This window comes from Kogia breviceps, chromosome 3, assembly GCF_026419965.1.
Source record: "Kogia breviceps isolate mKogBre1 chromosome 3, mKogBre1 haplotype 1, whole genome shotgun sequence".
Taxonomy (NCBI): Eukaryota; Metazoa; Chordata; class Mammalia; order Artiodactyla; family Physeteridae; genus Kogia; species Kogia breviceps.
The window spans coordinates 31,177,199-31,203,314 of record NC_081312.1 but is presented as its reverse complement, the minus strand read 5'-3'; the positions used below and the strand labels follow the sequence as shown (position 1 = coordinate 31,203,314).

The 26,116-nt window shown below is 34.6% G+C and overlaps 1 protein-coding gene across 7 annotated transcripts in view; it reads left to right on the top strand.

Annotated features, from left to right (window-relative positions):
* The window catches only part of PCNX1 (pecanex 1), a 173,033-nt gene that overhangs the window by 75,199 nt on the left and 71,718 nt on the right, over positions 1-26,116 (top strand). For 5 of the 7 annotated variants that reach the window (XM_067028238.1, XM_059055751.2, XM_059055750.2 and 2 more), the window contains 4 exons: positions 12,679-12,769; positions 14,167-14,224; positions 15,986-16,203; positions 21,619-21,772. In XM_067028238.1, the coding sequence (XP_066884339.1) occupies positions 12,679-12,769; positions 14,167-14,224; positions 15,986-16,203; positions 21,619-21,772 (521 nt within the window). The remainder of the gene's footprint in view (positions 1-12,678; positions 12,770-14,166; positions 14,225-15,985; positions 16,204-21,618; positions 21,773-26,116) is intronic. The other 2 variants (XM_059055752.2, XM_067028237.1) reach the window with 1 other exon arrangement.

The window sequence follows — 26,116 nt, the reverse complement described above, 5'->3', positions numbered from 1 at the left end:
AATTCTCTGCTGCAGGAAAGGCAAAAGTACTTTCTGATGGCCTATTACTGTATAATCTTTAAGTATTCTTTATTTTACTTCAATGTCTATCATCTGAAGTAGGACTTACTATAATTCTAAATGCAGTATTCTGAGGACATCATGGCTCTATACCACTATCAAATAACTTAATAAAGTTTTTTCTTTTTCCTGTTAATACATCTAAAAATAGAAATATAAGTTATTAAATAGTTAATTCTCAGAGAGGTGGTATAGTTTAAAGCCTCAGTTATGCCTTAAAAAGACGGTATTTTATATTGGTTTGTTTTCTATTTCTCTGTCCAGTTCAGCTTTCTCGTGCTCAAAATGCAGATTAATAGCAATTTAAGTAAATATAATGAAGAAGAAAATCTTGTTATTCAGAAATACACGTTTCAAAGTATTATATTTGCTTACTGTGATTTTGTTTCTCCATGTTATAACTGTCTTTCATTTATAAAGAAGATAATTCAGTTGATTCTTTTACTAGAAGGATGTATGGTACAGGGTGCCCAAAATAGGTATAAAAAAATTTCATATGCTGTTTATTGACTCTTTTCCCATTTTGTAAAAACTCTTAGTTACAGAGAGAATTAATAAGTATTAGATATGCATATTGATGAAAATTGTCATCTTTAGCAAATCTTATAGAAAGCTGAAAATGGTCATCTAAGATATTTATACATTAGAATGTACGGTGATTTCTAAATAAAATGAGAAGGCAATAAAACATTTTAATTTTAGAGTGCTTTTGCTTTTGAGTTTGTAATTTGAAGAGAGCAGGGAGTCTATAAAGAACGTGTTTGAGAAGAGTAAGTAGGGATGCTTCCTTAGTTGCAAATATATTGAGTAAATAGTATCTTTTTATTGACATTTCTCTTGGGTTAACCCAAAGTTCCTATGAACAGAGGACTTGTCAATTTGTATATGTAAAATTATAGTCACTATCACCATTGTCCATTGATCATTTGGTAGTAGATTAGCTAAACTTAGTTTTAATCCATTTGGGATTTTTAAACTCTTGTCAAATGAAGAATAAATTGAACCAGTAGGTGACTTTCCTCTGTAAAAATTCTTAATTTGCTCAAAAAACTTGCTAAGCAAGATTTAGTTATAAAGTTCCATGCTTAAACCATATGCAGATTATTAAGAATATATACATATCAATTTAGCATCTACTGGTGAATATTCAGAATATTCTCTTAAAATTTGGATTTTATCCTTTGTGTTAACTGCTTTCTGATAGTTCTTGGCCTGTGGTAGTTGAATGTTGCCAAATTGAATTAGCACAAAACACACAATCAATGGACAGTGTATACCTGTTCGTTTCATAGCACATAAGTTTGGCCAAAAAAGATTCTAAAAATGAACTGCAGCTGAACTTGAAGGAATTGGTAGAGACACTGATTTTTTTAATATATTCCACTAGAATATTTTTGTTGCATAGTTTAATTTTCTACATGATTTTAATTAACAATAGTAAAATAATTTTGTGTGAATGAATTTGGATACTGTATACTCAGATATGTTGAAGTCAGCCATGATATTCCCTGAAAGTATGGAGTATTTACAAAGGATTGCTTCCTTCCAAATTTAGCTTCTTCAACTGAAAATTTTAAATGTATAATTTTTACATGTGAAAATTTATAAATACACATAATACATTTATATAACACACTCATACACATACACACTCAAACTTACATATATCCACTTATATGTGTTTGGGTGCATATAAATGTTTTTATGTGTACATATGTATATGTTGTAATTGTGTGTTTACTTTTTAAAATGAGGAATATTAGCATTTTTCGATTAAAGGAAACTTGCAGTCAGGCATTATTTAATTCCAAGCCTAGGTAGTTTTCCTTAACCATGTTTTTGACATTTTTACTCTGTGGTGTCATAATAGATAACCACATCCATTTCCTATACTAAACCCTGAGAATCCTTATTTTTCTGTTGCATTTTATCTAGCATTTCAAGATTATCAGGTAGCATTGGATGCGGTGGAAAAGTTAATTGACGATGGCATTGTAAGGTTTTATTAGTAGCTTAATGAGCAGAGGAAAATGCATTTTCATCATCCATTTTCCACAGGCATAATTGTTCATCATAATTTTAAAAACTGAATTATAAGTGTATAATTTAGAACCTGGTTGGAAAAATTTGGATGGTTTCCTTTCTCATTTATAGACTTCATTTCCATGGAAACTTTGTTTAAATAGTTATGTAAGTGAAGGGTAAGTTTTGAAGTTAAAATCTTTGAAAAGGAAATTACTATCAAAGAATTTCTCAACTCCTTCAATGTAACGTGTTATTGTTTTTGTAAAAACCACATTCTAAAGGTTAATTTTCTTTTTATCAGCCTTTTGTTGAACGTATTTGCAGTTGATTTCATACTATAGTCTGAATTAAACTGCAGTTTTACAAAATAAAACAAGCTTTTGCTTATTACCCAGGTAAGTCACACAAGAGACAGTTTTTATGTTAATCCTAGCTTCCGCTTGTGAATTAAGACTAATAAATTGATGTAGTGATGAAACAGGTTATTGTAATTGATAGTTAAACTCTTAATATATATCACATCTCAGAGGAAGTATTCTAGATAGGATCAAACAGGAAAATTTGTCTTTTTTTTTTCTGTGTATGAAATTAGTGGTGGTGAGGATATGTTTTGAGAAGTATATATAAAATTATTTTCATGTGAAAAATAAAAATACTGTTGTAGGCAAGAAGAGGACAGTAGAGTTTTATGTTTATCAGGACATGAATGTAAAATATATAAATATCATAGGTAGTGTTCCTCTGAATTTAAGACTTTCTTAATTTCATTAATGTATTAGAGGTTTAAAGAGTAATGAATTGATTTTTCTAAGGTTTTTTAAAAACTTCATTACTGTACAAGTATTTACAAAGAAGGTATTCTTTCTGATAATCTGCTTTACTACAGAATTTATTACCTTGAAAATGTGATCAGCTCTAGAAAAAGATTTAACGGAAATCTGGCAGCACCCCATTGGCCTTCTTAAGCAGTTTATAGCAGCTATGCGTTATTAAGGAGAAATACAATTTGGAGTCTTTTAAATTTTTTATTTTCAAAAGCAGAGACTCAAATGATCTATAATACTTTCAGTGATTTTTATGTTAGTCTTAGTGTTTAAAATAGATTATATTATTATGGACTACTCTGTAACATTTTGGGCTCTGTCATTAAGTACTTCTCATTACTATAAATACAAAGTCATTTAAATACAAAGTCTTTAAAGGGACCTTGGAGTCCATACTTTAGTCTCCTATGTTATGGTAGATCTTTTTCATTCATTTAAACTAAAAGTTATATTCTTTTTTGCAACAACCTTGATCTTACCTTTTATTGTTGTTTTTGAATACAAATTCTATTTTTTGTACCTTTTTGCGGGGGAGGGCAACACAAAGTATTTATTTATTTAACATCTTTATTGGAGTATAATTGCTTTACAATGTTGTGTTAGTTTCTGCTTTACAGCAAAGTGGATCAGCTGTACATATACATATATCCCCATATCTCCAGTATTTATAAATGGAAGTAAAATGTTATTTTTATGGAAACAGTAAAAATGCTTCATTATATCTAGAAGGAAGAAGTATTAAGAATTTAGGGTGATGTATTCTATTTATACTTTTTGGTATAAGGATGGGAAAAGCATGTTCTAATACAAGTTTACAAATACTGGAAAGTAAAATAAGGAAAATTAAGTCATCTGCAGTCTTACCACTCAGAGAGGGTCACTATTAACATTTTATTTTTTTTTCCTTTCTTTTTTAATGCATACATGTATATGCTTTTCTAACACGGAACTGGGATGATGTTGTATGACTTTTATGTCACTGTCTGAGTTTTGCTTCTTGCTCTTTTCTCTTAGCACATATGAACATTTATTCATGTTGTTTTTTAACTTGTTTTTAAGTGACTGTGTAATATTTTATCACTGAGAGCTACATGAAAGGTAGTGTAGAATAGTGAACTCTAGAGTTAAACTTCCTCGCCTCAAATGCGAGCTCTACCACCTCCTAGCTGTGTGACCTTGGACAAGTTATTTTCTCTCCCTGTGCCTCAGTTTCCTCATGTATCAAAGGGGGGGATAGTAATAATACTTCATAGGTTTGTGGTGAGGATTATACTTATTAAAATATTGAAAGCAATTAGAACAGTGCCTGGCAATAGTAAATTACATAAATAATCATCACTATTATTGTGTTAACATTATTATTTATTACAATTTATTTAACCAGTTAACTAACCCCATTGTTAGTCTTCAAGATGATTCCTGATATTTTCTATTGTAATAAACACTCTGCTGAACATCCTCTGCACGGCCCTTTCTGTACAGCTGTGATTATGTCCTTAGGACAAATACAGTGAAATGGAATCATCCGTCAAGGGGGAATGAACATTATTGAGACTTTGATGTATACTCTTAATTGCTTTATGGAAAGCTTGTTTACACTTTATCTGGCAGGGTTTGAGAGTGTCTGTTTTATCCCCACAAATAAAATTAAAAATAAACCTAGATAAATTTTATTTTATCTACTCTAACCCTCATTTCCTGGAAATGCTCAGAAGTTTATCATTGTTACTGTGGAAAGACTACCGACATATTATTTTTGAAAGTTTGGGATTCTTGAACTACTCTAGGAATTTTACAGACGATAACAGAGACTGGTTGAGATATCTGATTTGTCTCTTGCCAGTCTGTGTTGTAAAGAATTCATTGAAGCACTAGATTAACTGCTTTCTAACATTAACATGCTTCAGATTCTAAATTAAATTTGATTAGTATGTGCATTAGTTAGAATATAGGTAGAGTCTTTAATGGAGAGACTTGCCCTCCCTCATCCCCCATCAGGGACTGAAATTAGAGAGGAGTTTACATTTCTCTCATAACAGTCTGTTGGGAGCTGTCCCCTAGCAGATGGGTTGGTTCTTTTATCTTCCACATATGGCTTCCCTGCTTGGTCCACAGTGACTGCTCCAATTGTTGACATTTCCCCCCAGACAGGAGGGCAGTGGGGAGGGGGGTGCTAAAAAAATGTCAAGGCCAGCTAGCCTTTATCTTTCAGACTGTGACTTGGGAAATGTGCCTGTCACTTTCTCTTGCCTTCCATGGGCTCTTACATAGTCACATGGCAACTTCTAGCTTCAGGAGAGACTGGGAGAGGTCTCTAAGTAGATAGACATAGGATCAGCTGAATTTCAGTGAGGGGAAGGTCCTATTTTTAAAAGGGATAAGGACAAGATGCATACTGGAGGCCAGTCATCAGTCTTTGCCACAGTAAGACAATAAACACTTCAGATCAGTAAGATTAAGACCAGTGACCTACTAGAAAAGTTGAGAGTTACAAGTAGCTTGCAATTATGGGCGAACAGCTCAACTTTGCTCATAATATTTAAAATTGCAAATTAAAAATAGGATTATGATATTTTTTATCTACTGAATGTATAGTGATGTCCATTGTTGGAAAGGGTCTGGTGAAATAGACCACTACAAGATTGAACATTTTGGGAGGGAGGTTTAGAACAATAGACCAAAAATGCCGACATATTTTAATCCACAAGTTTCACAAACATGCAAAGATATATGTACATGGATATTCATTGTAGCATTGCTTGTAATTTGGAAAACTGTAAGCAATCTAAATGTCTGTTACTAGAGAACCCCTGGTGTATTATTCATGAACATAACTGTAATGTTCAGAACTTGATATATATGTGTTATCGACATGGAAAGGTAAGCTATTTAGTAAGCAAAAGAGGTAAATTTTAGAAAGTGTGTATGAAGAGAATGATCCATTTATTTGGGGACAAAATGTAGATAAAAATTGTTCAGAAGAAGACAAACTGCTCTTGGCAGTGGCTTTCTGTGGGGAGTGGGGAACTTTCTTCGTTTTATATGCTGCTTCTGAATCTTTCGATGCGTCATATTTTTTAAATGAAACACAAAAACAAAACAACGAATGTCACTCATTCTCCAAAACCTTGATTAGTAACTTGTGGGAATTTCACTGACTACATGCTGTCTCATGTTCATCCATCTACTTGGTCTTTTACCTGACTAGTCTTTTTTTTTTTTTCTTGTTTGTTTTAAAATCAACTTTATTGACATATAATTTTGGCATGATAAATTGTGTTCATTCAACATGTACAATTTGGTGAGTTTTAACAGATGTGCACGCCTGTGAAATCCCACAGTCAAAATACAGAACATTTTCATTATCTTCAAAAGATTGTGCCCCCGTTGCGGTCTGTGCCTCCTCTGCTCCTGGCCACAGACATCCACTGTGCGCTTTTCGTCATTATGTTTTTCCTCTCCTAGAAATTCATATAAATGCAGTGACACAGTATGTCGCTTTTTATGTTTAGTTTTGCACTTACCACGGTACTTCTGAGATTCATTATGTTAGCAGTATGTTCCTTGTTGCTGAGTATTCATTCTGTGAGCTTACTATATATTTTATATTCATTCATCTGTCCATGGACAAGTTTGTGTTGTTTCCAGGTGTTGGCTCTTGTGAATAAAATGTCTAAAATGTTTTCGAAAGTAATTTTCTATTCCCACCAGCATGTATGAGTTCCAGGTGTTCCCACTGTCACTGACATTTGCTATTTTTGGCCTTTTAAATGTTCGCCCTAATGGGTGTATAATGATATCTCACTGTGGCTTAAATCTACATTTCTCCTATGACCAGGGATGATGAGGATCCTTTGGTGTGTTTATTGACTACACGTATATATATATATCTTCTGTGAAGTGTGTCCAAATCTTTTACTCACTTTTAAAATCAAGCTGTTTGTCTTATTATTGACATTTAAGAGTTCTTTTGATATTTTAGATACAACTAACTTGTCAGATACAAATTACAATTATCTTCTCCCATTCTGTGACTTTCCTTGTTTATTTAGCTGATCATTTGTAATGTCATCAGTGTCATTGTTATGGATTATTTTACCAAGATGAGGAAGACTTGCCCTTTTGAAGGAGATGTGAGATGATGAAATTATATCAGAATATGAACTTGTACATTCACTTCTGGAAGGTTCACCTGATCTGGGGTTTCCATTTCATGAACTGACACGTTGTGTTAAGTCAGAACTAGCGAACAGTGACCATGGCAGTAAAATATATCAGTATGTGAATCTCTTTCACTGTTACCAAGCAACAGAGTTTATCTGTCTTTTCTTACCAGTCCTCAAAAGCTCTCTTCTAAACCAACCTCTGTCTTCTCCTTTCTACCCTTTTTCTTATTCTTCTCCTGTTTTAAAAACCTAGCACAGCATTGCACGTTCTAGGAAGAAGGGCAGGTTGTTGGTATTGAATAGGAGCAGCATAGTGACTTGATTTTCATTTAGCACAAGAATTAAAGAGATTTTATAAGAGTAAGGCTTTTGGTCTAGGACAGGGACTAGCCAACTATGGCCTGGTGACTATGTCTTGACGCTTGTTTTGTAAATAAAGTAGATAAATATTTATTTTATGTGTTTTCTGTGGCTGCTTTCACGCTAAAATGGTAGACTCGAACTGTTGCAACAGAGACCATCTGGCCCACAAAGCCTAAAATATTTATTATCTGTCCCTCTACAGAAGAAGTTTGCTGATCCCTGGTCTAGGGAGAAACAGGTCCATAAACCTGTAAACAGCAGTAAGATGAGTCATTTCTGTCCGGGTGAAAACTCATGTTTCTTCAGAGACTCACAGGCACCACTCATAATAAGGGGGGTGCTATCCAAGAAACTGGAACTTGTCAAGGCCTTCTCTCTTCAAAGTGTTCTGTATTCATTGGAATGGCATTGTGAGCACAATACTCATCACCCCCAGAAAAAGACACTTTTCGTAGAGTACTCAAGTTCGTCATAGAGGTGTATGTAGTCCCCCAGTTGTCTTCTAAAAACACTTTGTAAAGCTGCCTCCCTTGTCTCTATCTCTCTTTGCTCTTGTAGCCCCTCCTAGCGCTAAGAATAATGCTAGAAAAGTGAGAAGTCAAGCAGTGTTTCAGAGTTAGGCTTGGAGAACACTGAATGAATGGGGGTGTAGGGTGGGGAATCTACAGAAGGAAGTCGTCCAAGAAATTTAAGAGGCCTTCTTTGTCGTTGGTGCTGGGAAGATTGGAAGAACCCTACGGATGATTTGTCCTTCTGGTAACCACCTCTTTCTAAGATAAATAAGGGAAATGAGAGTGACGTTAAGAATGCATTAAGGGAGGGCTTCCCTGGTGGCGCAGTGGTTGAGAGTCCGCCTGCGGATGCAGGGGATACGGGTTCGTGCCCCGGTCCGGGAAGATCCCACATGCCGCGGAGCTGCTGGGCCCGTGAGCCATGGCCGCTGAGCCTGCGCGTCCGGAGCCTGTGTTCTGCAACGGGAGAGGCCACAACAGTGAGAGGTCCGCATACCGCAACAAAAAAAAAAAAAAAAAAAAAAAAAGAATGCATTAAGGGGGCTTCCCTGGTGGCGCAGTGGTTGAGAGTCTGCCTGCTGATGCAGGGGACGAGGGTTCGTGCCCCGGTCCGGGAAGATCCCACATGCCGCAGAGCGGCTGGGCCCGTGAGCCATGGCCGCTGAGCCTGTGCTCTGCAACGGGAGAGGCCACAACAGTGAGAGGCCCGCGTACCGCAAAAAAAAAAAAAAAAAAAAAAAAAATGCATTAAGGGTTTCTCACAATATGAACTGAACTTTGTGTTACGTGGTGAGGATTTTTATTGATAGGACTAATTAGAGAATCTCATTAATTTCGATGTCTTTTATCAGTGTTTTGCCAGTGTTTATTTTGGTGTTTTGTTTTTTAATTAATTTATTTATTTATTTATTTATTTATTTTTTGCGGTATGCGGGCCTCTCACTGTTGTGGCCTCTCCCGTTGCGGAGCACAGGCTCCGGACGCGCAGGCTCAGCGGCCATGGCTCACGGGATTAGTTGCTCCGCGGCATGTGGGATCTTCCCGGACCAGGGCACGAACCCGTGTCTCCTGCATCGGCAGGCGGATTCTCAACCACTGCGCCACCAGGGAAGCCCTAATTTATTTATTTTTGGCTGCATTGGGTCTTTGTTGCTGCGCGCGGGCTTTCTCTAGTTGCGGTGAGCGGGGTCTACTCTTCGTTGTGGTGCATGGGCTTCTCATTGCAGTGGCTTCTTTGTTGCAGAGCACGGGCTCTAGGTGCGCGGGCTTCAGTAGTTGTGGCTTGCGGGCTCTAGAGCGCAGGCTCAGTAGTTGTGGCGCACGGGCTTAGTTGCTCCGAGGCATGTGGGATCTTCCCGGACCAGGGCTCAAACCCCTGTCCCCTGCGTTGGCAGGCGGATTCTTAACCACTGTACCACCAGGGAAGTCCCCAGTGTTTATTTTCAATTTGTGGCTTCAGGGAGATGCTTCAAGTGTCCTTGTTCCTTAAATCAGTTTTACTTATCTTCTTGTTCATCACTTATGTATTGACCTGTGGTTACCGGAAATTCTCCCACCTCAAGAAAAATTGGGTTTTGTGTAATTAATTAAATTTTTGAAGACAATAGCAGTCATTATTGAATATTTGAAACAGAAATACCAGGTGCCTTAACTTTTCTTTATCTTAAAGATGGTATATCATGGCCAATGTCATTATTAAGTCTGAAATTCCAGCGTCCAGTCTTGTTTGTCAGAAATTAATATTTTTCTTTTAAAATCATGATAGAGCCATACTGTTAGATATAATTAGTTATGACCCTGGGAGTTGAATTATAAGGAGATAACTTAGTTTATAATGATAATACATGTGAGGAGGACATATTTCGTTGATGTTCTACTTTCTTCCCAATTAATGTTCATTAGAAATAATATTTAAATGGAAGTATATTTCTAAATATAGAATACTTATTAAAATAGGGTTATTAATAAGGGCACATTTACTTATTAGTTCAGAAGGGTTAACTGTGATTATGGTTTTAATCTCAAATGAGATATATGTCAAGTTGTTATGTTTGCTAAGAAGATTTGTACAAATTTAAGATAGTATTAATTTTTATAAACCAATAGCAATATGTACTTATTTCTGTTTTGGTTATTTTTGAAGATGTCTTTAGATTATTATATTACTGTATTAAAATGTTACTCAGTTTTTCACTGAAACCTTAAGCTAAACACTTTTTAGTGTAATTTTTTTTTTCTGAATTATCTTCTGAATAAAATTTGTTACTTCTGAAGTGCTGTCAGCTGCCAAGCCCAAAGATGTGAGACATAGAATCTGTTCTTTTGGTGGAGTTAAGTTGGGAATACACCATGAAGCCTTAATACAAAGTTAGTTTGTTCTGACATATGCCATGTATGTTTTTATGAACCTGACATGTTTGTAAAGTTATGTAGACAGAAGCTTCTTAGGGGAAAAAAAAGCACTGTTGAAGTCATGCACATTTGTTGAAATTATAACTGCCCTTTTCTTAGACATGTTTTATGCCTTGTTTAAATTTTAGAATTTTATTCCTTGTTACTCAGTGGTTTGTATGCATTCAGAGTTGTAGATTTGTAGTTGTAGATTTATGTAGTAATAAAACTACTCAGTTTTTCCAGCTTTCTTTCTGAAAAGCTTTTGGGGGAGGTGTTTTATTTTTATTTAAAAATACACCCATTTCTATATGTTTCATACTAGACATCTATACATAGAAGACAACATAGTTGCAGTAATGACTTAATCATCTTTTACTGTTTTGTTTGAAAATTACAAAGAGTAATATTTTAGTTGATTTCAGTTGCATACAAATGTTTATTATTTTTAATATCCCAAGCACAGGACTTATATTACCAGAAATCCCATGGAATGCTTAAATACTCAGAATATACTCCAATAATTTAAATTCTACTGAATATAGAATTAACTTATTTCAAAAATACACACAAATTATGTGATGTAAACACAAATATTTATGCATTCCATTCTTACTGGATTTTATGCAAGCCCGCCCAGCTCTGTTACTCTGTGATTAGTCATTTAATATGGTTTTATAATTCTTCTGCATTTATGCAATCTGTGATTTTGATCAGGTGTTTCTGCTAATCTAAGTTAATTTTAGCACAGCCAATCTCTGATTATCCATGCTAATAAGTAAGGAAAGAGCACAGCATAAAAAGTTACAATTTAAAAATAATTTTAAAATCTCAGTCAAGGCAGTTTTTAACTTTTTTCTTTACTAACAATTTCTGCAACCCACCCTATCACTTCAAAAAACTCTATCATTTCATTTTAGTTCCCTACTCTGGTTTCTGTTAGATGTGCTAAGAGTGAGTAACTCATGGCTAGAAGACAGGGGAGTTTTAGATAATCTACATGCTCAGTAATCCTCCTTTGATGAGCTGAGCATTTCATAGAATGCCTTTTTCACTAATTTATCTCAGGAGTATTTTGACCAAAAAAAAATGCTACTACAGAAAACACCATAATAGGATAAAATATTATGAGTCATAGAAAGTACTCAAATAATCCTATTTTATAAAGTACTTTTTCTGATTCTAGTCCTTTTGACGAAAGAAGTAATTGTTGAAATGTTCTGTGAACCCTTGGTTATATTAGAATATTATGGGGGTCTTTTATTGTCAATTTTCAAGGATTTCACTTAAATAAAAATTATTATTGTATACTGTTTTCATTGTAGTCATGGAAAAGAAATCTTTTAGCCTTGTCATCAAGTTGAAATTGCCCTATAGATTTCTCATATTTATAACCTCAGTAGTTCTAGCTAGTAAAACAAAAACCTCATAAATACTCAAAAGGCAGTCTGGATAGATCCAAACAGTTGCAGTTACATACCTCATCTTATTGTGCTACTAGAAATTTATATTCATTTTTTTATGCTCCCTACCCACCATTGATATGGCTTACCGTAGATCTTCAAAGTACAACATGCAGTTCAGACAGTATTCAGGTTTCTAAAGTTCCATTATCAGAAATCATTTTATGTTATACAGTTCATTTTAAGAGAGTTTTTTTTTTCAAACCTATATTCTTTGCAACCAGTAAAATTTCTGTGCCTTTTATCAGTTCTGTAGATACTTGGCTACAGCAAATGGTGTTCCTAAATTCTTTCATAGAGTTCTTGTAGAATCATACAACTATTAATATTCATTGAATACTGTAGTTTGTCACCAACATTATTATACTTCATTCATTGAACTTCCTTGGATCCATTTTGATACTTTTCATTTCTTCTTAAAAGTAAAACAAAACCAAAAAACTATGAAGGTAATCACATAAATTTGTTGTCTTGCAGTTTGAGCTATCTTAAAACTTAAGCAGCCCTCCAAATGGCTACTCACCACTTGTAAGTAGTGGTCAGGTGACCTTTAAACAACATTCAGTTTTTTGTATTATAATTTGAATTGAGAATGTGCTGGGAGGAGACAAGAGAAGGAGACTGCTATTACGAAGCTGACTTAAATCACTTTTAACACCTGATTATGTATGTTGACATTTTGCCCCACTGTTTAGCATTCCTTTTCAATTCACACCATGCTGAATTACATGTAGATCATTGTTTTTTAAATATTTTGGAAAAAGAAGGTTATAGTACATTTTCTTAGATTGTAACAACCTTAAAATTAGTGTTTCATGAAGGAAAATTTCTGAGTATTCTAATGGCTTTTTTAAAAAAATCATTTATTTGCTAGGTAAGTTCTCTTCCACGCTTTATGAGACTGGTGGCTGTGATATGTCACTTGTGAATTTTGAACCAGCAGCAAGAAGAGCATCCAATATCTGGTATGTGTGAAGTCATATTAGGGGAGTGTATGTACTTGCATATGTTTGCCGTTTTTAAAGTTTGTAAGCTGTTATTCTTAAAACAAAAGCTATTATGTATTTTAAAAAAAATTAAGTAAAAATTTCCTGTAGGTCTTACCATGGGACAGCGGTTTCCTGCAATTTCAAATTTAACTATGTATATATATATTGCATGATGGAAAAAACTTATTAGAAAAATATTTACACAGCTAAGTTCAAACCCATCGATTCTCTTTGTGTAATTTCAAATTTTTATTTCTGTGTGAGGGTTTTGGTCAAGTGTCTTTTTAAATGATTATCTTTCATTTTGTTTTAAAATGTGTTTACCAGCTGTAAGACGAGGAATTTCTTAAAATATGGGTCATATGTTGCATTTAGTTTCTTTTCTCTCCTTCCCTCAGGAAGGAATTATGTAAGATAACAGAGAAGTTAGGAGGAAAGCAAATAAGAAATAGAAATCTTGATCGTATAACATAATCAATTATAGTTTAGAATAGTGTTAAATTTTTTTCTGAAATTTTAATCTTACTCATCTATTCAAATTGCTGCATTGAAATTCATTGTTGATTGATTAGCTCACTTTTTTTCCACAAGAGTCATTTGATTCTTATTTTATGACTTCCATTTAATAGTGGGACACACCTATTTATATGTTACATATCTATGGGCAGTTCACTTAGTTTTTTCAGTTTTGAGGGTCTCTTTAAAGCAATAGGGTCTTGTGATCACTTAGCTTAGCATGCTGAAAAGATAGAACATTTCAGGAACTGTACTCTTTAATAAAGCTCCATTAGTCCAGTTTCAGAATTCACCCCCTCAAAAATGATTGGAGTGTTTAGATGATTTTGTAACAGTGGAAGCAATAGGAGGATGGAGCAATGGGAATACTTAATTATGTTTAATATAATTCAAGATAAGAACAATTCCTTATACCATAAATGTGGTAAGGTCTTAAGTTTTTAAAACCAAATTTGACTGAACTGTGGAAACTGAATTGTCACGTTCTAGACTATTATATCATAGGTTAAATTTATTATGGCTCCTGGCAATATGTTAATTGCTTTCTTAAACAATTTTCATAAGAACTTTGTGATAGAGGTACTTTTATCCTATGTTACCAATGAGGAAACTGAGGTATAAAAAGGTTAGATAACTTGTCCAAGATCTCATTCAGTTGATGAGGAGATTTGAATGTAGATACTTTGACCCAGAGACTATACTCCTAATCACAACTCTAGGAAAGTTCGATTTTGTACTTTGAAGTTTTCATGGAAAAGTAGACAGTGTAAATATCATGTAATTGTTAATAGACTTATTTTTCTTTCTACTACTTGACAAGCTGTTTATTCCCTAAAGTCTTCTTCATTTTTCTTTAGTGATACGGATTCACATGTATCCAGTTCTACCTCAGTTCGATTTTATCCACATGATGTGGTAGGTTTTCCTTTATTTTTATAAAATGCTGTATTTTCAGATTAAGTAGCTATACAAATCAGAAAATTGATGAGGTTACAAAATATCAATTTTGTCGAAAACTGGCAAAATCACCTTTGCTGTCCCATAGTGGATCTCTTCTCATAAGTCCTTTGTTAAGAAACAAACAAGCGTAAAGCACTGTGAAGTTTAATAAGCTATTTATGAATCAGTAATTACACTTTTGAGGGTACATAGAGGTCTGTTTATTCACCAGTGTCATAATTGGGGTACCGTTTTTAATTGTGCCATTTTAAAACTTCACTTTGAACATTATGATTTTGGTACATAGCTAACTGATTTGGTACTTATCTACTAACTGTTGGTTAACTATTAGTTATTCGTATACCAGTGTGTGTGCTTAGTGATATTATCGCTGTATAAAAAAAATGCCATATGAGATGCAGTGGGTATATTTTAAATAGATAACACTGCCTTTGTATAATGTATATCAAAATATATATATTGAAGTTAGAAAAGATAAAACAGTTGAAATGCTTATAAGCAATATTTAAGAGATACGAGGTACATGTAGATAAATTTAGTGCCAAAGAGATTAATTATTAGCGGCTTCCTGAAGATGATGAGTTGTGAGCAGGGTTTTAAAACCATAGATGTGAATTGGCACAGAACAATAGTTTTCAACATTTGGCAATGTCTGGAAATATTTTTGTTTGTTACAACCAGGGGGATGCTGTAGGTATCTAGTGGGTGGAAGCCAGGGATGCTGTAAAGCATTCTACAGTGGAAAGCATAGCCCCCACCCAAAGAATTATCTGGCTTGAAAGTACCCATAGTGCCAAGATTGAGAAACCCTGGCATAGAGGATAAGGGAAAAAAAGTGTTTGGGGAGATATTTGTCAATGCTTAGAGACAGAAATGGCTGTTATATATAAGAAACATATTTTCTTGACTATACCCCGCCCCTGTGTAGGAAAAGTAAAGACTGTCCCTACTCTTTTGCTGCGAAACTCCACAGAGAAGCAGAAATGGGGAAATGTTTACAGAGATCCCTTGGTATTCGCAGGGGATTGGTTCCAGGACCCTGTGTGGATACCAAAATCTATATTTGCTCAAGTCCTTTATATGAAATGGCATAGTAGTATTTTCCACTGTTAAATGGTATGAGAGCCTTGAGACAGCAAAATGCTGGCTAGTGCTATGCTAAATGCAGTCAACTTTGGATTCTTTCAGAGGAAGGGGAAACTGGTGAATGGATGAGTTGAAGCTGAAAGAAATATAATGTGGTAATATCCTGTATAGCCTCTTAGGAGCAGCCTGCCAAAACAAAAATAAAGGAGTGTGGGAGGGATTTGAAAACAGCAGTAACAGTGATAAGAGACTGTACGAAGAATTGAGATTTGAAGGCATTGAATCCAATGCCGAGGAGCTTAGATTTGACACAGTAGTGAGGTTCATACCTTAATGAGAGAAGGGAAGGGGTAGGGAGAAGGGAAGCCACTAATGATTCCCTGTTGGTGATTTTAATGGATTCACTAGCTATACAATCATAAAATACTAAAATTTCAGATACTTCCTAGTAAAATCTTTCCAAAAGGCCTTTGTTGTAGTTCACTTCCTTTTGTCACCTTCTGTAGTTTCTAACAATCATAAAATATCCACAAGAGTGCACTAGTGTAGAGAATTAAGCTGATTGCATAGCCCTTGAAGCATGACTTGATTAAAGATATTTTAAGCCTTTCAATGCTGATTTTCTTTTAGCTCTCTCTTCCACAGATTCGATTGAACAGACTATTGACCATCGATACAGATTTGTTGGAGCAACAAGACATTGACCTAAGCCCTGATTTGGCAGCTACTTATGGTCCAACGGAAGAAGCTGCCCAAAAAGTTAAACACTATTATCGCTTTTGGATCCTGCCCCAGCTGTGGATCGGCATTAACTTTGACAGACTCACACTTTTGGCCCTGTTTGATAGGTGAGAATATAGTGTGATATTAAAGATATATGCAGATTTTATTTTAAAATTGAAATGTATTAAATTACCCATTGAATATTTGACTTAGTTTCCATGTTGGAAGGTGTTTTCTCTTTTAGTTCTCTTGAGATAAAATTTAAGTTAGTAAGGCTCCTAAACATTGAGTCTCCTGAATCCATTAAAAGCTTTTTGTGTGGCAATTTTAATATGTTTATTTAAAAAATTCCTTTTATCATTAAGAATCATGCAACTGTACTTAAAAGCCAGAGAATTTGAGGTGTTAATGACCGTAACGTTATATGTAATAAGACTCTAAATATAAAAGGTATAATAGTAAACAGTATTAGTCAGTTACGAACTTGGTGACCAACTGCTGCTTCTAGTTGACATGGAGTAACAAAGACTGGGTTTACTCTTCTACCTGAAACAATGAAAAACAGATAAAATGCATGAAAACAGTGGTTTTCAAGACATTGGAAATAAGACAGAAAAGGACCATGATTCCTGAGAGATGGGAAGCAAATTATGTGAGCCCACCTTACTGTCTTAAGAGAGTCCCCAGGCTGTGGTACTGAAGTAGAGTCCAGCAGACTTCCTGAGTTGAGGAGATGGAGCTCAGAGTCCAGGGAGACTAGAGCAGCTCAAGTGTGTAGGATAGAACATCAGAGAGAGGATTGCTGCTCAGAGAGAGAACCTCAGAGATTTTTAGTGGGTCTCCTCAACTGTTCAGCAGAGTATTGGTAAGAGAATGTATATGACGAAGCCAGGGTAAGAATGATGTGAAAGAAACAGAGGAACAGTGCCTGGCACACAGGGCTGGGGATAGTGCCTCTCCCCACCCACCATAATAATTCATACTTTATGATGCATTGTGTAGGGTACTCAGGAAAGTCTTGCCTTAGAAATGGGGAGTAATTAGCCCTAGCATGAGCACTGCTCCAGACCCACCTAGCAAGTCATAAAAGCAAGACCTGAAAGGATCAAACAGTTTCCAAGTAGCATAACAAAGCTCAACAAGATTTATAGAAATCCAGAAATTCTCACCACATAAAAAGTTAAGATTCACAATATCTGGCATCCAGTCGGAGATTACCAAGCATACAAAGAAACGACAAAATGTGATTTATAATGAGGGAAGTGAGGAAACCAACCTGTAACTGTCACTGATTTTAGAATTAGCAGTCAAAGACATTAAGCAGTTATAAATATACTTTGCATGTTAATAAAAAATTAAGTAGAGATATGGAAGATATGAAAAAAAAGATCCAAGTCACACTTAGAGATGAAAACCAAAATGTCTGAGATGAAAAATAGAATGGATGAGATTCATGGGAAATTAGACATTACAGAAGAAAATATAAGTGAAGTTTACAGCATGGCAGTAGAACTATTGAAAATGAAATAAAGAAAAAAGAATCATTCTCCTACTCCCATCCCCCAATGAAAAGAATACACAAAATGAAAGTAAGCCAAGGGAGACAGGAAGAGAGAAAAAATTTTGAGGAAGTAATGGTGGAAAACTTTCTAAATATGATGAAAACTACAAATGTACACATTGAAGAATCTCCATGAACCTCAAGTACAAGAAACATGAAAAAAACTATACCAAGGCACATAATTGCTCAAAAGCAGTGATAAAATCTTAAAAACTGCAAGAGAGAAAAAGATGTAGTTTGTACAGAGGAACAAGAATAAGGAAGACATCAGATTTATTGTTGGAAAAAATACAAATTAGATGATGGAGCAGCATTTTTAAAGTATTGATAGGAGAAAAAAACTCAACCTGGAATTCTATAGCCAACAAACTGCAAAAACCAAGATGAAATAAAGACATTTTTGGACTAGGAAAAACTGAAAGAATTTTTTTCAAGCAGACCCACACTACAAAATATATTACAGAATGTCTTTCAGGCAGAAGGATAATAATACCAACTGGAAATATGGACCTACCCAAAGAAATAAAAGATCACAGTAAAAAGTAAGTAACTACATGAATAAATATATAAAATTTTTTCTTACTAATTAAATCTCTTTGAGACATAATTGGATGTTTAAACAAAAATAATAATGATGTATTGTGTGATTTATAATATAAGTAAAAGTAAAATTCATGACAATAATAGCATAAACGCCAGGAAGGGGCATATAAGAGTATACTACTATAAGTTTCTTATGCTGTATATGGATTAAATATAAGTTGCTTATACTGTATGTATACTTATACTACGTCACTTGGAGTAGACTGTCATAAAATGTATACTAAAGCAACTACTAAAGTAACAAAAGAAAGTTATTACTAGTAAGTTAAAAAAATAAAGGAGATAAAATAGATTCATAAAAATTACTCTCTTAATCTAAAATAAGGCAGAAAAGGAAAGAGATCAAAAACAGATTGACAGAAGATAAATGACAGGATGATAGTTGAAAAAGTCAGGAATTGTCAAATTGGAGAAAAAAAAGCAAGACTCAACTCTTTGCTGCCTACAAGAAATGCACTTAAATATAAAAACAGAAAAGATATACCATGCTAATGCTAATCACAGTAAAGCTAGAGTGGCTGAATTAATGTCAGACAAAGCAGATTTCAAAGCAAAGAATATTGCCAAGGTAAAAGGAGGTCATTTTATAATGATAAGTGGTCAATTAATGCATAGGATTTAACCATCCTAAATGTTTCTACATCTCAAACAGTGCTTTGAAAGAAAAGCTGATAGAAATAGGAGAAATGGATAAATTCACAATTATAGTTGAATTCAACACACCTCTCTCAGTAATTGATAGAACAAGTATGTAGAAAATCAACAAAGAAATTGCCAGCCAACCTAAGTTGATTGACATTTATGGAACACTCCACTCATAACCACAGAATACACATTCTTTTATGTGCACACAGAACATTTACCAAGATCATATTCTGGACCATAATATAAGGATCAAATTTAGAAGGATTTGAGTCCTGTATAGTGTGTTCCCTGACCACTGAGTTAATTATAAATCAGTAACAAAAGAACCTTGGAAAATCCCTGAATATTTGAAAGCTAAATACATCTAAATCAAAGGACAAATCAAGAGGGAGATTAGAAAATATTTTGAACTAAATAAAAATGAAACAATCAGAATTTTTGTGATGCCACTAACACAGTACTTAGAAGAATTTATAGCACTGAATAAGAAGAAAAGTCAATTCAATGACTTCACCTTCCCCCTTAGGAAACTAGAAAAAGAAGATCACATTAAGCCTAAGAAAGCAGAAGAAAGAAAATCATAAAGAACAAAGCAGAAATCGGTGAGGATGCAGAAGACAGTAGAGAAAAATCAAGGAAACCAAAAAGCTCAATTAAAGTAATATACTTTAGCCAGGCTGATCAGGACCAAAAAAAAAAGTTACAGATTACCAATATCAGGAATGTGAGCTAGGATATCACTACAGATTCTACAGGTAGTAAATGGATAATAAAATATTATGAGCAGCTGTATGTAAATAAATTTGACAGTGGACAAATTTCTTGAGAGATAAAAATTATCAAAGTTTTGAAAGAAATACAATATCTTAATGTTCCTATATCTATTAAATAAATGGGCATTGTAGTTAAACACCTTCCCATAAAGAAAACTGCAGGCCTAGGTAGTGCCAAATAATATCCCAAATCAGTGAAGTGGAGAAAGGATAGGCTTTTCAACAAGTGGTGCTAGAAACATTGGATTTCCATATGCAAAAAAAAAAAAAGAAGAAGAAAAGAAAAAGAAAGAATTTGTATTATTACCTTGCATCATATTACAAAAATTAACTCAGAGTGGATCATAGGCCTAAATGTGAAATCTAAAACATAAAATTCAGAAAAAAGCAAAACATAGGAGAAAAGATTTGTGACCTTGGTTTGGCAAAATTGCACAGGTGTGACATCAAAAACAGATCAATGAAAAAACAAATTGATAAATTGGATTCATCAAAATTAAAAACTAACAAAAGCCAAAGGGAGAGCACATGTTCAGTGACAAGTGACATGGACAGAATATAGTGTAACAGGGCCGACAAGGATCATTGGATTCGGCAAATCTGGAATTCCACAACTGCCATATAAGAACAAATGAAAATACCACTGTTTCATTTATTGATTTGAAATTACTACTGAACTTGTTTTAGTCTGGGAGAACTATCAAGTGAAATAGTACAGAGATGTTTGTGAATTTTATTTTTTAGGTCAATTGATTATAAATTGGGCATTGATGTAATATAAAGAAATAAAAATCTTTTTATGATTATGAGAGCAATTCATTATTAAATATGTAGAAAGATTTTAAGACAGAGGCCAGCCAAAATCCTTCCACCCAGAGAGAACCATTATTAGTAGTACCAAATTGATATATTGTCTTTTTAAACCTGAATATGTAATGTTTCTTAAGTGATAGAACTTGTATCTTCATATACAGTTTTGTGTCCTGCTTTCTTTGTATAGCAAATGTACTGAGCATGTTCCTTCCTGTGTCAGTAAATATTCTTTAAAATCAAGAGTTTTAGCACATACTTAACATTTTGTGAATAAAATTTCCCCAAGAAGTAAGCTAGATTCTTATTTTTTGGCATGATTTATAAAAATCATCTTCGGGGACTTCCTTGGCAGTCCAGTGGTTAAGACTCCACTCTTCCAATGCAGGGGGTGCAGGTTTGATCTCTGGTTGGAGAACTAAGATCCCATATGCTGTTCAGTGCAGCCAAAAATAAAATAAAATAAATTAAAAAAAAATTATCTTCATTGCTATATGTAGTATGTTGAACATCGTACTGCTTCTTTTACAGTGTCAGTTTAGTAAAATATAGAATTGTCTCAGTAACTTTGATAGAGGCAGCAATGATGGTCTATCACTGCCTTCATTCTCAACATATGTAAGAGCCTGTGTTTAAGTAATTTTAGTAAGATTTCTGATTATTTCTGATGATTTAGGCATGGGAAATGAAACCACTTGATATCAAAATTTGGTTACAAACTTTGTCATATAAATGTTTTCAATTTAATTTTCTAGAAACTTTTGAGATTTTGTTTTTCAACTTGTTTGTTTGTATATTTCCTTTATTTGCTGTTCAGGTTGTTTAGTTATTTGGCAACAAACTTGACAGAGAAGCAGGTGATAAGAAAAGTAAAGTTATAACATAGAAATTGAAACTGTATTACGTATTATAATAAGAACTTCACAATCCACTGTAGCATGCTTTATTTGCACATAAGAATGTGTGCCAGTTTTCCATCTAAACTGAACATACTTTTTCAGTATGATCCAAAACCTTGTTCAAACACAGTACTAAAAAAAAATCTTAACAAGCATAGTATGAACTTCATATTGATGTCTTCCCTTTTTGCACTCTGATTAATTTCTTGTATTGATGATATACTTACTCATAAATTTTTCTGTCTACAGAAATCGTGAGATCCTGGAAAATGTGTTAGCTGTCATCTTGGCTATTCTTGTGGCTTTTTTGGGATCTATTCTTCTCATACAAGGCTTCTTCAGAGATATCTGGGTCTTCCAGTTCTGCCTGGTAATAGCCAGCTGTCAATATTCACTACTTAAGGTACCAGCATCTCCCTTCTCTTCAGACTTTGGCATCATAGTTATGTTAAAAAGCAGAAGGTTTTGTATCATTCATTGAATTATAGTAAGAATATAATCTTTAGATTTATTTTCCTTGGACGTTTACATTAAGATTAGGAAAGGAAGAAAATGGACATATAAACTTTAAAAAATAATGACATGTGAATGAAGCTTCCTAAAAACTTTTTTTGTATTAAAATACAAAATAAAAAAATAAGAATTGGAGTTCTTTTTTTCTCGCTGTCTTTTTCTTTTCTTTTTCTTTTTGGCCATGCCACATGGCTTGCGGGATCTTAGTTCCCCAACCAGGGTTATAACCCGGACCCTGGCAATGAAAGTGCCAGGTCCTAACTACTGGACAGCTAGGGAATTCCCAAGAATTCAAGTTCTTGAAATTCATTTTCTTTTAATTTATCAGTGTTAACTGTCCTACTCTCATATTTTAAGTCTTCTATTATGTAGGTGAAATTTATTAAGATCCATCATTGGTAGATAGAATAATGTCAAAAATAGCATATACATTCTTTGTGGACACAGAGAGCAGAAGAGCAGTATCCCTTTGCTTTTGTTTAAATAGTGGTTCTAAAATACCAAATGTTATCAATTTTAAGCTTTCCATAAATGGGAGAATCAAATACCAAATTTTTCACTTTCCATGCCACATCAGTGTGCACTGGTAACATGGACTGTTTTCTTTCCTTTCTTAGCCACTACTGGTTATTTGCCTGATACATACGAACATGCAGAGCCCTCTCCCATCCTGAAAACTATCTGTTTAGTTCTGTTTATACCATCAGCAATCCTTTCTTTTTTCTCTTTCCGTTTATAAACATCTGGAGTAAGCCACCTTTGTCAACTGCTCCATTTCTTTAAGATCCATCCATACTTATTTCCTCGTTACAGTATTGAAATTACAGTCTTTGTGGGCTACTAATCTCTAATTGCCAAATCTATTTTCTTAGTCTTCATTCTCTGTGAGTGCTGCATCATTTGAATGCCTGTGAATACTTTGTTCCATTTTTATGTTTTCCTCATTGCCGATCTGTGACTTTATACTACCCTCATGATTATGCTACCTTTCAGGTAACTTTATTTTCCTTTGTTGATGCCTCTTTGTTCTTTTGACTACCTCTTAATGTACAAGAACTCTCTAGGGTTTTATTTGGCCCACTTTTCAGTTTGTAATTCCTTGCCAGTGAAGTCATCCTCTTTTATTACTTTGTTGCCCCTGTGTATGAATTATGTCCAGATTTATGTCTCACGGTCTTCATCTTTCTTGTAAGCTTTAGTCCTATATATCTAACAGGCAGCTGGGCACATTCTGAAAATGGCACATCATCATCTTCTGATATTTTCCTTTCCCAGTTCCTTTTCTTTTTCTTTTTTTTAACACCTTTATTAGAGTATAATTCCTTTACAGTGTTGTGTTAGTTTCTATTGTATAACAAAGTGAATCAGCTATATGCATACGTATATACCCTCCCACTTGCATCTCCCGTCTCCCTCCCACCCTCCTTATGCCACCCCTCTAGGTGGTCGCAAAGCACCGAGCTGATCTCCCTGTGCCATGCAGCTGCTTCCCACACTAGATATCTATTTTACATTTGGTAGTGTATATATGTCCATGCCACTCTCTCACATCATCCCAGCTTACCCTTCCCCCTCCCCGTGTCCTCAAGTCCATTCTCTACATCTGTGTCTTTATTCCTGTCCTGCCCTTAGGTTCTTCAAAACCTTTTTTTTTTTTTTTTAGATTCCATGTATATGTGTTAGCATATGGTATTTGTTTTTCTCTTTCTGACTTACTTCACTCTGTATGACAGACTCTAGGTCCATCCACCTCACTACAAATAACTCAATTTCGTTTCTTTTTATGGCTGAGGAATATTCCATTGTATATATGTACGACATCTTCTTTATCCATTCATCTGTCGATGGACACTTAGGTTGGTTCCATGTCCTGGCTATTGTAAATAGTGCTGCAGTGAACATTGTGGTACATGACTCTTTGAATTATGGTTTGCTCAGGGTATATGCCCAGTAGTAGGATTGCTGGGTGATATGGTAGTTCTGTTTTTAGTTTTTTCAGGAACCTCCATACTGTTCTCCATAGTGGCTGTATCAATTTACATTCCCACCAACAGTGCAGGAGGGTTCCCTTTTTACCACACCCTCCCTAGTATTTATTGTTTGTAGATTTTTTGATGTTGGCTGTTCTGACCGGTGTGAGGTGATAACCTCATTATAGTTTTGATTTGCATATCTCTAATGATTAGTGATGTTAAGCATCTTTTCATGTGTTTGTTGGCAATCTGTATATCTTTGGAGAAATGTCTATTTAGGTCTTCTGCCTATTTTTGGATTGGATTGTTTTTTTGATATTGAACTGCATGAGCTGCTTGTATATTTTGGAGATTAATCCTCTGTCAGTTGCTTCGTTTGCAAATATTTTCTCCCGTTCTGAAGGTTGTCTTTTTGTCTCGTTTATGATTTCCTTTGCTGTGCAAAAGCTTTGAAGTTTCATTAGGTCCCACTTGTTTATTTTTGTTTTTATTTCCATTTCTCTAGGAGGTGGGTCAAAAGGGATCTTGCTGTGATTTATGTCATAGAGTGTTCTGCCTATGTTTTCCTCTAAGAGTTTTATAGTGTCTGGCCTTACATTTAGGTCTTTAATCCATTTTGAGTTTATTTTTGTGTATGGTGTTAGGAAGTGTTCTAATTTCATTCTTTTACGTGTAGCTTTCTAGTTTTCCCAGCACCACTTACTGAAAAGGCTGTCTTTTCTCCATTGTATACTCTTGCCTCCTTTGTCAAAGATAAGGTGACTGTATGTCCGTGGGTTTATCTGGGCTTTCTGTCCTGTTCCATTGATCTATATTTCTGTTTTTGTGCCAGTACCATACTGTCTTGAGTACTGTAGCTTTGAAGTATAGTGTGAAGTCAGGGAGCCTGATTCCTCCAGTTCCATTTTTCTTTCTCAAGATTGTTTTGGCTATTCAGAGTCTTTTGTGTTTCTATACAAATTGTGAAATTTTTTGTTCTAGTCTTGTGAAAATGACATTGGTAGTTTGATAGGGATTGCATTGAATCTGTAGATTGCTTTGGGTAGTGTAGTCATTTTCACAATGTTGATTCTTTCAATCCAAGAACACAGTATATCTCTCCATCTGTTTGGATCGTCTTTCCTTTCTTTCATCAGTGTCTTATAGTTTTCTGAGTACAGGTCTTTATCTCCTTAGGTAGGTTTTTTCCTAGGTATTTTATTCTTTTTATTGCAGTGGTAAATGGAAGTGTTTCCTTAATTTCTCTTTCAGATTTTTCATCTTTAGTGTATAGGAATGCAAGAGATTTCTGTGCATTAATTTTGTATCCTGCTACTCTACCAAATTCATTGATTAGCTCTAGTAGTTTTCTGGTGGCATGCTTAGGATTTTCTTTGTGTAGTATGTCATCTGCAAACAGTGACAGTTTTACTTCTTCATTTCTGATTTGGATTCCTTTTATTTGTTTTTCTTCTCTGATTGCTGTGGCTAAGACTTCCAAAACTATGTTGAATAATAGTGGTGAGAATGGGCAACCTTGTCTTGTTCCTGATCTTAGAGAGGATGGTTTCAGTTTTTCACCATTGAGAACGTTGTCGGCTGTGGTTTTGTCATATACGGCCTTTTATTATATTGAGATAGGTTCCCTCTAGGCCTACTTTCTGGAGCGTTTTTATCATAAATAGGTGTTGAATTTTGTCAATAGCTTTTTCTACATCTATTGAGATGATCATATGGTTTTTATCCTTCAATTTGTTAATATGGTGTATCACGTTGATTGATATGCGTACTGAAGAATCCTTGCATTCCTGGAAAATCCCCACTTGATCATGGTGTATGGTCCTTTTAATGTGCTGTTGGATTCTGTTTGCTAGTATTTTGCTGAGGATCTTCGTATCTGTGTTCATCAGAGATATTGGCCTGTAGTTTTCTTTCTTTGTGACATCTTTGTCTGGTTTTGGTATCAGGGTGATGCTGGCCTCGTAGAATGAGTTTGGGAGTGTTCCTCCCTCTGCTATATTTTGGAAGAGTTTGAGAAGGATAGGTGTTAGCTCTTTTCTAAATGTTTGATAGAATTCGCCTGTGAAGCCATCTGGTCCTGGGCTTTTGTTTGTTGGAAGATTTTTAATCACAGTTTCAATTTCAGTGCTTTTGATTGGTCTGTTTATATTTTCTGTTTCTTCCTGGTGCAGTCTCAGAAGTTTGTGCTTTTCTAAGAATTTGTCCATTTCTTCCAGGTTTTCCATTTTATTGGCACATAGTTGTTTGTAGTAATCTCTCAT